The sequence below is a fragment of the Tursiops truncatus genome, chromosome 6, assembly GCF_011762595.2.
Source record: "Tursiops truncatus isolate mTurTru1 chromosome 6, mTurTru1.mat.Y, whole genome shotgun sequence".
Classification (NCBI taxonomy): Eukaryota; Metazoa; Chordata; class Mammalia; order Artiodactyla; family Delphinidae; genus Tursiops; species Tursiops truncatus.
Window position 1 is genome coordinate 91,397,361 of NC_047039.1, and position 17,026 is coordinate 91,414,386.

Sequence of the window (17,026 nt, forward strand, 5' to 3'; positions counted from 1 at the left end):
TCACAGCAAGATCCAGTTTGACTCACCTCCTAGAGAAATGGAAATAAAAATAAACAAATGGGGCCTAATGAAACTTAAAAGCTTTTGCACAGCAAAGGAAACCATAAACAAGACCAAAAGACAACCCTCAGAATGGGAGAAAATATTTGCAAATGAAGCAACTGACAAAGGATTAACCCCCAAAATTTACAAGCAGCTCATGCAGCTCAATAACAAAAAAACAAACAACCCAATCCAAAAATGGGCAGAAGACCTTAATAGATATTTCTCCAAAGAAGATAATACAGATTGCCAACAAACACATGAAAGAATGCTCAACATCACTAATCATTAGAGAAATGCAAATCAAAACTACAATGAGATATCATCTCACACCGGTCAGAATGGCCATCATCAAAAAATCTAGAGACAATAAATGCTGGAGAGGGTGTGGAGAAAAGGGAACTCCCTTGCACTGTTGGTGGGAAGGTAAATTGATACAGCCACTATGGAGAACGGTATGGAGTTTCCTTAAAAAACTAAAAATAGAACTATCATATGACCCAGCAATCCCACTACTGTGCATATACCCTGAGAAAACCATAATTCAAAAAGAGTCATGTACCACAATGTTCATTGCAGCTCTATTTACTATAGCCAGGACATGGAAGCAACCTAAGTGTCCATCAACGATGAATGTGGCACATATATACAATGGAATATTACTCAGCCATAAAAAAAATGAAACTGAGTTATTTGTAGTGAGGTGGATAGACCCAGCGTCTGTCATACAGAGTGAAGTAAGTCAGAAAGAGAAAAACAAATACCATACGCTAACACATATATATGGAATCTTAAAAAAAAAAATGGTTCTGATGAACCTAGGGGCAGGACAGGAATAAAGGCACAGACATAGAGAATGGACTTGAGGATATGGGGAGGGGGAAGGGTAAGCTGGGATGAAGTGAGAGAGTGGCACTGACATACATACACTACCAAATGTAAAACAGACAGCTAGTGGGAAGCAGCGGCATAGCACAGGGAGATCAGCTCGGTGCTTTGTGACCACCTAGATGGGTGGGATAGGGAGGGTGGGAGGGAGATGCAAGAGGGAGGGGATATGGGTATATATGTATGCATATAGCTGATTCACTCTGTTATACAGCAGAAACTAACACAACATTGTAAAGCAATTATACTCCAATAAAGACGTTAAAAAAAAAATCAGGAGACTGACAGCTGGTAAAATTGCCTTGAATGTGCCAAATAAAATTTTAGCTATTATTCTGCAAAAATAAGAGGCATATTAAATTGGGAGTCACAACCTAGAGTTGCCCTAACACCAGAGTGTAGAGAATGTCTGAATGAACTGGAAAAGAGGGCAGAGAAGGTATCCCATGGGGAAGAAAGAGGATCTGATATATTGAAGAACTCTCCTGTGGAATAAAAGAGTAAGAACCCGGACCTACTTGATACCTTCTAACAAAGGGTGTCAAGAAGTTCTCATCGCCGACAAAGTATAGCCTAGCAGTTAAGAGCATGAATTCTGGCGTCACTCTGCCTGGGTTTGAGTTCTGGCTCTGTCATATGATTATATAGCAAGTTATCTAACCTTTCTGTGACTCAGTGTTCTCATCTGTAAAAACAGGAGTAATAACAGTACCCATCTCATAAGGTCATTGTGGAGAATAAATTAGTATATGTAAATAAAGTACTTAGAATAGTGTCTGGTATTTAGTAAGCATTACATAATGATTAGATATTGCCCTTTTCACATTTCTAGAATCTCTGTTCTTTCCCCTTGTTTGTGATGTTATTCTTATTTTCTAGAATAACTGACAGTAATCTCTTGATTGAAATGGATTATCTTAGTTTACTTATTTTGTGGGAAGATAAGAAAGCAAGTGAAGACCCAGGGAGAAAAAAAAAAAAAAAAAGGTAGGCCAGATAAAAGAACAAAGCTTTATTTAATTCCCTGGGACCTGAAAAACAAGGGAGTCAGCCCAGGAGAGAGAAGTTCATCCCTGGGCTTAACTCATTAGTAAATTCTCAAAATTATTAGATAGAAAAATCAGCTAATCAGCTATAGCAACCAGTATGGAAGAAAACACACCGAATCATGAGGAGGTCTTTAAAAGCAGGAAAAAGGGCACTTTCACTCTCTTTATACACTATTTATGTGTTTTTCCTTTGCAATTAAAAACACATATATTCACATACACAAATCAGCAGAGTCCCATATGTATTCATCTCCAACTTAGTGAGACAAAGATCCTAAGAAGCTTCCAGGACAACGCAGAGAGAAATGGGAAGACAGGGGAGCTACCCTGGAGATTAATTAAAGGGTCTGTATTACGGTGAGTGAAGTAAATCTATCACAGACAGGAAAAGACTAGTGGGTGGTAGAATAACATTCCACACCAGGGTGGAGCTGTGTGGCAGATATCCCTCTTCCCTTCCTTGGATAAAAGCATTGTAAGACTGGGAGTGGGAATTTTGACAGGAAGAATAAAGTGATTATTAAAGAAGGTGGGGAGCTGCTCTGTAGAAAATGTGCTTGCGACTTAGCCCAGGGCTTTTAAAAAATCATCTGAATTAGGAAATATACAACAAATGAGCGTATAGAACATGTATGTATACCATTTAAAGAAATGAAAGGAAGACATAACAAACCTACCACCAAGCTTAAGAAAACATTAGCAGCACCTCTGACAACCCATGCGCCCTGGGGGCCCCTCCCTTTCTACATCACCCCCTCATCCCCCGCCCCAGAGGAAACCACTGCTCTGATTTTGTGCTCATCATTCCCTTATTATAACTATTGCATATGTTATATCCTTAAATGATGTATGGTTTTGTTTTGCCTGTTTTGAACCTTTAATTTTTTTTCCTTAACATTATGCTTTTGAGATTCATCCATATTGATAATTATAGCTATGGTTTATTCATTTCACTGCTGCATAGTATCTCGTATGAACTTAGCACATTTTATTTAAACATCCTACTGCTAAAAGACGTTTGGGTAGTTTCCAGTTTGGAGCCATTAGAAGTAAAAAGACTATCAACATTCCAATCTATGTCTCTAATACACGTGCAGGATTTTCTCTAGGGGTATGGATTTAACAGTGAAATTCCTGGGCCTTAGGTAATACCCACCTTGAACTTTATTACATCAAACTGGTTTCCAAAACTGTTGTACTATTGACCTTTCCATCAACTCCACATTCCTCACCAACACTTGTTCTCACTGCAGCTTTAACTTATACTTCACTGACTTCTAATAAAGTTGAGCATCTTTTCACATATCTTTTAGACATCTGTTTCCTCTTCTACAAGATGAGTATTCATTTTACCAATTTTTAATGGGTAATCTTATTTTTGATTCATTGGAGTCCTTTATTTATCCTGGGTGCTACCAATCATTTGTTGGTTATTTGTGTTGCAATCATATTCTCCCACTTTAAGGCTTATCCTTTCAACTTTGATGAACAAAGATTCTCCATTTTTTTTTTATTTATTATATTTTTACTTTTGGTTGCCTTGGGTCTTTGTTGCGGTGTGCGGGCTTCTCATTGTGGTGGCTTCTCTTGTTGTCGCGCATGGGTTTAGGTGGTCCACGGCATGTGGGATCTTCCCAGATCAGGGCTCAAACCCATGTCCCCTGCATTGGCAGGCAGATTCTTAACCACTGTGCCAACAGGGAAGTCCAATTCTCCATTTTAATGGAGCAAATGTATTAATTTTTGCTTAGGGTTTATACTTTCAGTGTATTAAGAAATCTTTTCCCACCGTGAGGTGGTGAAGATATTGCCCAATTTTTTTCCCTAAAAGTGTTTTAAGTTTTTTCCTTTCATATTGATATTTTTAATCCATTTGGAATTGGGATTCAATATCATGTGTTTCTATTCAGATAACCAATTGTTCCCATTTTTTAAAAAGTTCTTCCTTTCCCCACTGACGAGCAGTGCCAATTCTGTGAATTATCAAGTTTCTGTATACGTGTGGATCTGTTTCTAGATTCTCTATTCTGTTTCACTAGTCTATTTGTCCATCTCTGTTCTTAGACCCACATTGTCTTAATCACTCTAGCTTTATAATGAGACTTGAAATCTGGTAGAGCAAGTCCACCCACCTTGTTTCTCTTCTGGCTATTCTTGGCTATTTGCTCTTTCATACAAATTTTAGAATTACTTTTATCAAATTCTACTAAAAAAAATCCTGTTGAAATTTTCATTGGAATTGCATTAAATTTACATATCAATAGGGGAAATTGATATGTAAATAATATCAAGTCAATCTAGCCAGGAGCATATGGTACTTTTCTCCCATTTATTTAGCTCTACTTTGGCTTTCCATAAAATTTTTAAATTTTCTTCATGAAGTTTGGCCTCTCTTTTGTTATACACATATATACACATATTTTGCTGTCAGTTTTATTCTAACTGGTATCATGTTTTAGGATGACTTTTCTGTTTGTTATTAGAAAGAAAAGCAGTTGACTTTAGAAGCCTACATTCAATGAACTTACTAAACTTCCTAACTTTTATAATTTATTTGTAGACTCCAGTTTTCTATGTAGATAATTATATTTTGATTTTTCCTTTCCTACCTTTATACCTTTCGCTTCTTGTCTTGTTCCACTGGTTACGATTTACAGTACAATTGAATAGAAGCTATGAGAGCAGATATCCCTCCTCTCGCTTCTAGTTTAAAGGAAATGTTTTTGGGTTTTTTTTGTTTGTTTGTTTTTGTTTTTTTTTGCGGTATGCGGGCCTCTCATTGCTGTGGTGGCCTCTCCCGTTGCAGAGCACAGGCTCCGGACATGCAGGCTCAGCGGCCATGGCTCACGGACCCAGCTGCTCCACGGCATGTGGGATCTTCCCAGACCAGGGCACGAACCCGTGTCCCCTGCATCAACAGGCGGACTCTCAACCACTGTGCCACCAGGGAAGCCCCGGAAATGTTTATTTTAAATTTGACTTGTTGCTGTGATGTTAACTATAGGTTTTCTGTAGGTACTCTTTATCAGGTTAAGGAAGTTTTCTTCTATTACTAGTTTACTATGTGCTCCTTATCATGATTAGAAGTTGAATTTAACTGAAGCTATTCTGCATCTATTGCTAAGAACATGGATCTCTTCTAATATGTAAACGCAGAAAATTGTATATATATATTTGTCTAATACTGATGCTGCATTCCTAGAATAAGGCCATTGAACCCAGAACTTTTTACCTGGAGAGTCAGAAGAGGTTAAATGATATCAGAGTAGAGTAGAAACTCTGCTTAAAACTGACTAAGCGGTACGAGGCTAGCCCTACTTGTTCACCTCAAGACCCTGTCTCCTCGAGGGCATTGTTGCTGACTCATCCACACCTGCTTTGAGCTCTTAGAGCATTTACTACGGATGATGCTCATCTGACACTTGCCATGTGCTATTCTGTACCTGCCCCGTCTCCCAACTAGAATACAAGTCCCACAGAGTAGCAACTAGAAAGGTTACAACAAATGCTTGCCTGAAAAGCTTAAACTTATTCTTGTGGATACGGTGGTAAAACATGAGTTGGATAATAATGCCGTATCCTTAGAAAATGAGACTCCTGGACATGAGTTTTCTAGAGAGCTGCACTTTAATCCACTAACACTCACTAAAACTTAAAAATCATTCTAAACTGTATTTCACACTTAACTGCTTTGTGAGTGTTCTGGCCATGCTTTATATATGTCTTGATTTTAAGCATAAGTTAACTTTTTTGTTGTTGAGTACAGTTAATCATTAGGAATATCAGTTATAATAATGCTAAAGATACAGCTGTGGACACATACTGTGTGGAATGCAGAACCTCAGCTATGGCCCTGAATGAGTCTTTAACAGGGAAGGAAAAGAAAAAAAAAAAAGCTGGCATTTTCCCCCTTTGGCATTGACCTCTAGTTAACTCTCAGCAGCCAATTCACATTTCCTCCTCCACTCTCCTACTCTCTCCACCCTCTCTTACCCCAGAATTACACAATGCAGAACTCTAGGATACATTTTTAGCAGTGATACTGTGAAAAGTTACCATTTCTCCAGATTACAACAACCTTCCAGTTTGTTTTTCCACTGTGGACTCTCTTCTCTGTACCTACTACTGGCTGACCTCATCACCGCCCCCAATCTCTAGGGAGAACAAATATGGTGTAGCTAACAGCACAGACTCTGGGACCAGGCTGCCTGGATTCAAACTCCAGTTCGACACTTACAGGTGAAAGCCCCACTACAAGTCACTTAACCTCATTATTCCTCAGTTTCCTCATTCATATAATGAGAATAAACATCTCTACCTCACAAGATTGTTATGAGAATTAAATGAATTAATATGTATAAAGTGCTTAGAGCACGGCCTAGCGCATAGTAAGCATTATATTTGGATTGTTAAAAAAAAGAAAAATGGATAAAATACCACTCTCTTAACTCTCTCTCTTAAAACTACTCCAGTATTTTTCATTTTGTGTTGTGGTTGTGCTGGTGGTGGTAGTGGTATTCTTTTGTGGGAGGGGCAGTGCAGACATCACTAACTAATCCTCAACTCATCCCACCTGTCAGTGCCTCTTTCAGACCTGGAAGGGAAGGAGGATGGGGAGTGTCAAGGTTATTCATTCACTGTTCTGTTAGCCAGGCTAAAATGAGCACAGGTGAAGAAAATGGGGCTGTTTATTTAATCAGCATAACAGGAATCTAGGGACATGTACCACTGCTGTTTTCAAATATCTGCAGGGCTGGGATGGAGAACAGATAGCATTGGAAATTCTATGCAATAGCTACAGGCTCCCCATCACTGAGCATGTTTAAGCAGGGGACTGGTGACCAGGTGTGAAGGATGCTGTAAGAATTTTTAAATTTAGCATCAGATAACCTTTAAGATTCCTTCTACCTGTAAAATCTTGGCAATGCTAACGTGAAGCATCAAGATGTTAACAGTCTTGTTGTGAGTCACACCTGCAACGAGCTCCTGAAGGCACAGAATTCTTCACTTCCCACAGTGCTTAGCACATCACAACAGATCTAGGTGAGGAATTCCAGCCCGGAGGCTGCGTAAACTCGGCTCACAGTAACAAAAACTTCTCTAAAGCTACGCGCATCAATTAGCTGATTCCAGACTTCTGTTGGGACCAATAAATTCAATAAAGCATACATTCCCAAATGGGATTTGGCAAAAAGATGTGTACCCGAATTAACTATCAGACGGTCCTTCACTTCACCCTTCCGAGGCCGGACAAAAGCCAGCTGAAGTGAGCAGACAGGTTAAGGTGAAGGGGCCGGGTGGCCCGGGGTGAACGGGCGACTGGCGAGCCGACTCACACTCCGGGGAAAGGGACAAAGGCCTAGGGGAGAGGAGAGCACGCTGGACTTGGAGGCCGGCAGCAACGCCCCAGCCAGACTGGCCACGGTCCGGGTTTGGACTGGAGGTGCAAAGGTGTGCGGGCAGTGGGTTAAAGAGCGGCAGCGAGGAGGGCCCCTAAGCTCCAGCGGAGCCCCCGCGGGGGTCCCCTCTGCCCCCGGGGAGCTGGCCTCGGGGAGCCGGGGGCCACCGGTGCTGCAGCCCCGAGGAGGATCCTGTGGGGAGGCAGGGCGGCGCACCTGTGGCCGGCACTCAGGTCCGCACGGGGCTCCCCGCCCCGCAGCCTCCGCTGCTGCTCAGCCCACTTGGCCCCGCAGCCGGATTTCGGATGGTCTCTACTCCCGCCGCCTCAACCAAGGCCAGTCCTCAAGCCCCAGACAGGCGGTCCGACACTGACGCCGGAGTCCTGGCGCGGAATGTGGGGCAGCGGCTGCCTCCCGCCCAGCCCGGCCCCTGCCGCGAGAGCGACCGCCGCCATCGCGGGCCGCGGCCGGAGGGAGACGCAGGGGCCGCGCGCGCGCGCCGCTTTACCTGAGAAACCAGCGGGAGCAGCGTCTGCTCCACTGAGCGAGTTTTGATCTCGAGTCCGGAGTCGAAGGCGAGGCCAAACGGGCCGGAGCCGTGCACTGCCCCGGCGGCGGCACCGCCGGCCGGGCCCGGAGAGGCGGCCATGGCCCTCAGCCCGTCGCGGAGCACGAACGCCGTGCCGCTGCGGACCCGCCACCCGCCAGCCTGCTTGCGCTCCGCAGCTGCGATGCACCCGCGCCTCCCGAGGCACCACCCCGCCGGGCCCGCCCCCAGCACGGGCCCGCCCACTCTCCGCCTCCAAGCGCCCCAGTCTGGAGTCCGCCCTGCAGCCCCACCCCCTAACCCTGGCCCCGCCCCTTCTGTCCTCTGTCCCCGATCCCCATCCTGTCTGTCTCAGATCATTCCTTAGTGGGTTCCGCACACGTGTCGCCCCCTCTAGAACAGAGAAACAAGATACCTGAGGGCGTTCCACGGCCACGTGGCCTCTTACCAGGGCAAAGACATCCATGCCCAGCGAAGCTTCCCATGCTCCCCAGTAGTGGCTCGTCCTAACTCCGATTTCCCCGCGATTACTGGAAGCTGCGCTGGGATTGAAACTAACTGGTAGACCGGGACCAGAGTCAAGCCTATAGGGAAGGGCTTTTACCGTAAGACGGGAATTCTACAGGTTATAGTCTTTCTGGAGCTTCTCGAGAAGGTCCCATTTCCCCCTTCCACCCTGCTCTTTTCCTAACCGTATCTTTCTCACAATTTCAGCTGGACTGAAGATGAAACTTTTGATAATGCAATCATTTAAGGAGTATCTGGGTACCCGGCAAGAAAACACTGATTTGGGTATCTTCAGGCTACTGTTCAGAATTACTCTTCAAAAGGAAATTAAATAGAACATATGGAAAAACTTCACCTCTGCTCAACACTATTACTTTTTAAAACTACTTTTGCCCTCATGCCTAGCGCAGAGCAGTTTCTCAACAGCTGTTCAGTAACTGAAGATCATTAGTGTGTAACTCTGACTAAACTCACTTAAGGGTAAGGCTAAGAATCAAGGAGCCCCTGTGTGATGGAGATGGGAGAACTGGACACCTGTGACCCTAAAGTTTCCAGAAGCAAACCCAGGGGAGGCTGACAGAAGCACACACCCTGTGAAAGGGTCCTAGGCTTACGCAACAGACTGAGAAGCATGAAGAAATATTTTGTGAACTAGCATATTTGCCAATAAGAAACTATCAAGAGTAGAAAACAATCTGAATCTGAGGCTGGCTAGCCCACCCCTTACACCTTTGCCAGGATCATTTTCTCCATCTATAACGTCAGATTGATGAGCTGAATACCACACCAGCTCGAGGTGTCAGAAAGCTCTTTCCCAAGCACTGTTGAGATGTGTTTTAAAATACCTCCATTTGGGGTTCAACTCCATCTGCTACTGCTGCATAGATTATCTTTGCTATTGAAGATAGCCATACCTTAGGTTTGTTTTCTTCATGCAAAACATGTGGTTCTTTTATCCAACTTTCTTTTCATTTTTGTTTTTTTGTTGTTGTTGTTGTTGTTTTGAGGTACACGGGCCTCTCACTGCTGTGGCCTCTCCCGTTGCGGAGCACAGGGTCCGGACGCGCGGGCTCAGCGGCCATGGCTCACGGGCCCAGCTGCTCCGCGGCATGTGGGATCTTCCCGGACTGGGACACAAACCCGCGTGCCCTGCATCGGCAGGCGTACTCTCAACCACTGCGCCACCAGGGAAGCCCCCTAAAGAGGTGTGGGATTTTTTTTTGTTGTTTTTTTGCGGTACGCGGGCCTCTCACTGTTGTGGCCTCCCCCGTTTGCAGAGCACAGGCTCCGGACGCGCAGGCTCAGAGGCCATGGCTCACGGGCCCAGCCGCTCCGCGGCATGTGGGATCTTCCCGGACCGGGGCACGAACCCGTGTCCCCTGCATAGGCAGGCGGACTCTCAACCACTGCGCTACCAGGGAAGCCCTCAACTTTCTTTTCATTTGAGTCTCACTCCCCAGCCACCCACCTCATCACTTCCTTATCTACCACAAAGCCACCTTCCCCTGGGCTCTGAGGGTCCCAGCCTTAGCCTTGGACCCTTTCACCTCTTTAAGGTGCTCAGCACCCACTCCACAGGTACATCTTCCCTTATGTAAGTTGCCCATATTTCATAAAAATTCAGTGTCGGCATTGGTGTCAAAGAAAAGGCAAGATATAAGGCCTAAGAGATGGATGTATTCGTGAAAGTTTGACTTCACTGAAGACCAAATTTCTCCACAGAAATGAAACTAAGTTTACCACCTGATTCATTCAACACAGTAATTTTATTTCAAAATATAAATATTTTACATTTACAAAGATGTTACATCAGTCGGTTGTCAAAGCAAGTTAAAGCTAAGAAACAGAGTTTGTGAGAATAAAGATGTATTGTTGTATTTGAATAATCTTTTTTTTACCTTCAAACCATCTCTACTTTGCCTGAGAATGCAAAGATGATACATTTTCCAGAAGTTACATAAGCAATTAAAACTATATATCCAATCTTGGTTTCAAAATCAAATGGTATTTGAAATACACTCCAATCACCTAGACAAGTGGCACTGCAAAGCACAAAGAAGGGTTTTCTTTGGGATAACTACAATTGGAGTTACACTTTCTGGGTCACTGCCATAAAAAATAGTATTTGACAAGAAGCCAAAATGATGTTTAAGATCTGCTTCCATACCTTTCATAGTAAAATATGAAGCTAGAAGAAAAAGTAAGAAACCAGGTGTGGAGTAAAGAATTCTGGACTTGGAGTCAGAAGCTCTGCAACTGAATTCTGGCTCCATCATTTTGTGGTATAAACTTAAGGGGAAAATCACAAAAACCTTTCTGAGCCTCCAGTGCCTCATCTGATAATACTTACACCTGCCTGTCTCACAGGGTTGTTATGAAAGCATTCTGAAAACTATAAACTGCGACACAAAAAAGCATTATTAAAATGTAATATCAATATATCACCACTGTATTTGCACACTAATTGATCTTTGAAAAACTTTCAAAACCAAAACACAAATACTGATTCTACACACCATAGGTAGAAAAGAATCTCTATACTTGATGTATAGCTCTGAATGGCAAATACGTTTTCTTTCTGGCATCTCACTAAACTTTGAGATATATTACGGTTTACATGGTGGATGTACCATTCAGAATTCCATTAGGGATGTCTTCTAAAAGACCTGTAAACTTTTGAGAGCCATGTTTCCCAAAGGACACGGAGTCCTCTGAGCCGCTCTGAGAAAAGGAGGATGGGGCGCAGTTTAAGGTCAAATAAGTCTCGTAAACACAGTCTTTGTCCCCTTATAAATTCACAATATATAAGAGCACATTAAAAAGTCTTCCAAGTCCTACAGAAAGGAAACAAACTCAGCATTCCTCAATTTTAACTGAGCTTGGAGTCCCCACCCCCCCCCACCCCACATACACTTTTGTTCTCTTGTAACATCTAATAACATCCCTTGCAACTACTGCTATAAGGAACACATTTTTCCAAAAGCTACTCAACTATAAGAGGAAGGGAAGAGAAGTAGAACAATGGGCTGAGAGAAAAAAACTTACTCTACTCTGAATTGTTACTGACTGGTCAGAAAAGACACTTTAACCTGTGGATTTGTTTCCTTCTCTAGAAAATGACAGGATCACCTAATTGGATAAGGCTCATCTGGCATAGAATTCCTATGACTCCAGGATGCAGGCAGAACATCTTGATTTGTAATTCTCTTGATTATTTTTGAACTACCAAAAAAATTAACTGTTCAGTGGTTTCACATAGCATTCATATTTTTTGCAGATCCTCAATAAGTTAATGAAATGAATATATTTTAATGGCAAAATGGGTAAAGACAAGAAATACATAAAAAACAAAGAAATACTTGTTCTTGGCGGGAACTAGCATTTGGAAGTATGTTGCCAGAGGCTATAGTTCTACTGTGAAATGCCTAGTCTAATACTTTTGTAAGGATCTTGGAAGACCCTTAGAGGAGACTGTAGGGGTTTTCCTATAAACCTTGAGGTTGAAAGCTCTGGATAACTCACCTAAAATTACTTTGCTCTAATCTAACCCCTCATAGCCTGAATTTCTGAGCATTTCTTGCTCAGTAGTGACACATCCTGAAGCTCTAAATACAACCAAAGTGGGAACTAGGGGTACTAGCAAGTCCTGATGGGTCACAATAGATTCTTGTTAAGACCAAGATTGGCCAGAGGACCTCATGTGCAAGCCCTTTAATGGAATAAACGGCTATTTCCAAAGCTACTTAGTTTGTTTAAATAACACTTCTTGGGTATCAAGAGTCAATTTGCACCAGTCTCAGAAGTCAAGGGAAAACTCTGCCAGCTAACCACCTCTAATGGAAATGCGTGTTAAGAATCCTTGCAAACTTAAGAATAAATAAAATTGGTATCTAAGGCAGTCTGGCAGAGATCACTTCCAGAAACAGAGAGTGTGATAGGAATTTTGGAACTGAAGCTGGACTTACATGACATGGAGTTTATCTGAAAATCCCGCGCGTCGTTCTCAGAAAAGAGAGGAACATACTGTGTGGGGAGATCTTATCCCCTCCATTCAGTTTACAATTCAGTAGTGAATGTGACCTTCAAACTCATCTTTAATAAAGCTATAAAATGCAGGACATTGTGATAGGATTTCTGTACTATGTTTTTGCTGAAGCTACTTCTACTTCATCAATGCATTATCTGTTCCTAAGGAAGCTTCTTTCTGGGTCAAATCCTGAGAATCACCTTTGAGACTCGAGCTTGAAACTCCTACTTTTTCATATCATTTGATCTCAATGCCTTATGAAGATCTGTGAAACCTCCTCACTGTATCTGAGGGGGCATGTTCTCTCTGTTTCTGAGGGTTCCAGGAACACCTCCCCCAGCTGCAGGGACTTCAAGTCCTTAGGCTGTTGCTGGAGTACTGGGGCAGTTCAAGTTTCCTGACAGGACTGGGGAGTGCTCTGGGGCACCTCTGCTCCTGATACTTCAGGGTGATACTACATCATTGCTAATTCTGGCAGCTCTAAACTATTCTCTTAGGGCTCAGAGTCCCCCTCTAAGGACCTGGTATTCACACTACCAGCAAGAGCCATATATTACCTCAAATTTATATTTTTGCAATATCACTTTACAGAGCTAAAAGCACTTTGGAAGAACATAATTTGTATATGCACACTAACTTACTGTGCATAGTGTTTGCCTCTCATAAATACGTGCTAATCACAGCTGTAAACTTATCAGTATACCGTTAACAAAAACAAACCTGATTTCTTTCTTAATACTTTTAAAGCAAAATTTTTAATTTTAGCAATACACATGATCTGGCTAAGATTTAAGGTGAGAGAAGGCCTTCTTACGAATTATCCCCTACAGCACCCTGTACAGTGCCTGGCATAGAACCTAGAGTCTGGCAAACTCTCAACCAATGTTCTACTGAATGAATGAATGAACAAGTGATTAAAGAAAAGAATGAGTTACTTAGTGCCACTTAGTGCCAAATGTAACACTTGGTGGAATACCAGATTGTAATTGTTGAAGGATTCACAGGAAATATATGAGATCTGTACAGTCTACTCTACAGACAGAGACCTCAAGGTAGCCTCTTTCCTAGATGGAGTTTTTCTGAAGTAATATCAGAATAAATTTAAAGTAATTATCATTAACTATGCTTCTTAATGAGAAGATGTTTTAGAAAAATATGATTTCTACTTTTAAATGTTTTCCAAAAATGAAATCTTTGTTACTTAAGAACTCTTTCTCCTCCATACTCCTTTGGGGGCAGAGAAAGAGCCTGAAGATTGTTTTACACAGTGGAAAGGGCACAAAGCTAAGAGCTGGGTTCTAGTCCCAGCCCTGTCATTAACCCTAGGACAAGTCTATGCGATAGAACAGGACACCTATTCTACCTCAGAGCACTGGAAAAATTGTGTAAGATATTAAAAGAAACACTACAATATAGCAGAGTTGGCAGAGTGTGGAGTCAGAAAGATCTGAGGTCAAATTTTACTAAACTTCACGACTTTTGAGTTGGTCACTTTTGAACCTTACCTTCCCCATCTGTGTGAAACTGTTGCAAAATAATGTGAAGCTATATGAAAGCTGATGTGAAGTGCTTGTGAAATAATATGTGCAAAAAGACTTTGTCAAATGTAGAGCACTATGCTGGTTATTGTGATATCTGAGATATTTTAAAAGTCATAATTTAATTCAACAAGCATTCATCTAGAGTCTATGTGTGGGCTTCCCTGGTGGCGCAGTGGTTGAGAGTCCGCCTGCTGATGCAGGGGACATGGGTTCGTGCCCCGGTCCGGGAAGATCCCACATGCCATGGAGCGGCTGGGCCCGTGAGCCATGGCCGCTGGGCCTGCGAGTCCGGAGCCTGTGCTCCGCAACGGGAGAGGCCACAGCAGTGAGAGGCCCGCGTACCGCCAAAAAAATAAAACAAAAAAAAAAGAGTCTATGTGCAAGGCACTGTGCTAAGTGATGGGAAAATACTACACAGATATAAAATTTTACTGCTAATAAAACTAATTGGTCAAATTCCAAATAGTGAAACAGGGATACTTTTAATGATCGGAGCACTGCTGCCCGAGATTTTTTTCTTAAAACATTTGGAAAGAAAAACATGACAACATGAATTCTATCATACTGTTACCATTAATAGCAGCTTAATAAGTATTTAATTTCAATGTGGTCAGCCAAGTTTAAAAAATTTGGCAATAGAGCAGTAGCGGATGGAGGGAGAAGGGGAGGAAGAGCTTCGGTCTTTCTGTGATCTCCTGTGGTTGTAACATACAACTAACTGAACTTCAAATAAGCCACCTGCCCTTACACTGAAGATTTGCTCGTCCTTACAGAGAGGACCATACACTGTGGAAGAAGGGAGAAGACTCATTTTTCCCGCTCAAGCAACTACATTCTCAAAAGTGAAAGCCCTCTTCATGGAAAAGTGACTGTCACAGAAAAGTTTAAAGACAGATTTCTTAAAACAGGAGAAAACTACACTGTATACAGCAGGTAGTTTAGGACTCTTTAAAAAACTTTATAAATACATATTGTAATATACATAACCAAAGTGGGAAAATTTCAAGCCATGGTACCAGTTTATAAACTGAAACTTTTCAAGCCATCTTAGCAACAGTTAAGTGAGTAAACCACATTTCTGAGCTCCAAAGCTGTGCTTTAAAATGCAAAGCACAGCAAGTCCTCTCTTGTCCGGGCATTCTGTATGGAAGGCTAGGAGGCTTCTGCTTCTTTTCCTGGGCTCTGTTTGCCAGGCACAGCTGAAAGGATAGGCAGCCACAGCTGAGCTAAACTCACAGTCAAGGTTGAATTTCCTAGAGAAATCACTGTGGTTTAGAAACCAAGTCAGTCTACTGAAGGCTTCAGATCTTCAGAAATGTCACGGAAAGTCCTTTAAGAAGAAACACAGAATGATTAGTTTTGCTTTCGGAAAAAGGGAAATAATAAAACCACAGAGAAGGAGGGGAGGAAGGGAGGAAGGGAGGGAGGGAGGGAGGAAAGAAAAATAGCATCTAACCAGTAATTCACTGCCACAGAATATCTTATTTTTATAATTTGAGAGCCTTGATGAGGTTATGTAGTCACTGTTTTTTTCCTGATATTTTCACTGAGTATCGTTTCAAAGTCTGATAGCTGTCTCTCAATCTTTAGTAACAAGAACTCCAGTTTTTTGGAGGGTCCATCCAAAAGACTATTTCCCCAGACTCTCTTGAAACTAATGACCATGTGACTAAGATCTGGCCAATTCGAAGTGTTGAGTGACTTCTGGGCAGTGTACTTAAAAGAGAAGGGTAATCTTCAATCCTTCCCCCTTCTTGCTGACTGGAAAGTAGACACAATGATGTTAAAGAGAAAATCACTAAGAGACCAAAGATTAAACGTTAGCAGGATAACTTTTATTGCAAAATAGGAAAACTGACCCAGCAATGTCCAAGCTCTGAGGATTGTGGTTCAGGGCAGGAGAAATGGGGTAGGTCTTTTCAACAGATGACCTTGTACTTGTACCGTCTCTAACCTACATCAAGCAAGCCAAGTAAATGTAGCTAATTGGCAGGCAATATCTGGGTTGGATGGAGGTGGTCTGCTGCATCTTTGTGGTGCCTACCTTAGGACTATAATAGCTAGTTGGCCTTTGCTACATAATTTTTATGCCCAAGCTAGGATGATATCACCCAGCCAGCTCTGCATCTGTGTTGGCAGCCACATGGCCAGGTCAGAGTTTATCAATGAACATGAGCTCAAGCACCCATCTTAGATGAAAAGACCTCACACCAAGGCTGGCGTTAAGGTGGGGCAAAGCTTGGCATGGATGTTTGTGGAACAGACACACTAGTCCTGATCTGCCTGCCTCTGCACTTCTTACACCCAAGAGAGAAATAAACTTCTGGCTCATTTAAGTCACTGTTATTTTAAGTTCTACTGATGGTGGATTTTTTTGAGTTTGTTTTTTGGTTATAATACAGGCAAATCTATCTTAACCGATACAGATATGAAGCACAAGTTTATTACCATCCTTTTAGATAGAGGGTGCCTTGCTGTTTTACAACAATATCACCAATTAGGAGGGTTCAACAGGCAGGGCAGAGGTAAATTAAAGACTAACCCTTTAGCACAATGTAGGAAGTACTTTAATGTCAAGAGGGGCACAGGTAAAATGTTACAGAAAAAAGATTACATTCAAGGATGCTCAGTTATCTCAAGGCTCCTTCACTGCATGAGGCCCTACATCTGAAGGAACAGCTCTGAGGAAGGGGTAAGCTTCCTGGCTATGGTTCCTGTGGCTCTGAAAGGGTTTATATGTGACATGACTGAACCCCATGTTGAATATATGCTGATAGGTCAAAGAATTGGAATGAATTTCTTTCCTTAAATATTTTTATTTATACCTGGAGAAAAATTCCCCCAAACTAAGGTTTATACAGACACAAATGTTTTATATATATATATTAATATCCATCTATCTCTACATCCATCAAATCAGGGTTTCTCAACAGCAGCACTGTGGACCATTTTGTGCGTTGTAAGATGTTTAGCAGCATCCCTGCCTCCACCTACTACAGCTGTGATGATGAACAAGTCTCTAGACA

General features: G+C 42.3%; 2 protein-coding genes across 4 annotated transcripts in view; both read right to left on the reverse strand.

Annotated features, from left to right (window-relative positions):
* The window catches only part of CTNNAL1 (catenin alpha like 1), a 58,194-nt gene extending 50,068 nt beyond the window's left edge, over positions 1–8,126 (reverse strand). Inside the window, exon 1 of the mRNA XM_033858377.2 lies at positions 7,887–8,126. Within this exon, the coding sequence (XP_033714268.1) occupies positions 7,887–8,027 (141 nt within the window). The 5' untranslated portion in view covers positions 8,028–8,126. The remainder of the gene's footprint in view (positions 1–7,886) is intronic.
* A 2,053-nt stretch (positions 8,127–10,179) lies between these two features.
* Positions 10,180–17,026, reverse strand: part of TMEM245 (transmembrane protein 245) — a 104,094-nt gene continuing 97,247 nt past the window's right edge. For all 3 annotated transcript variants that reach the window (XM_033858381.2, XM_019946512.3, XM_019946513.3), the window contains one exon: positions 10,180–15,330. In XM_033858381.2, the coding sequence (XP_033714272.1) occupies positions 15,319–15,330 (12 nt within the window). In that variant the 3' untranslated portion in view covers positions 10,180–15,318. The remainder of the gene's footprint in view (positions 15,331–17,026) is intronic.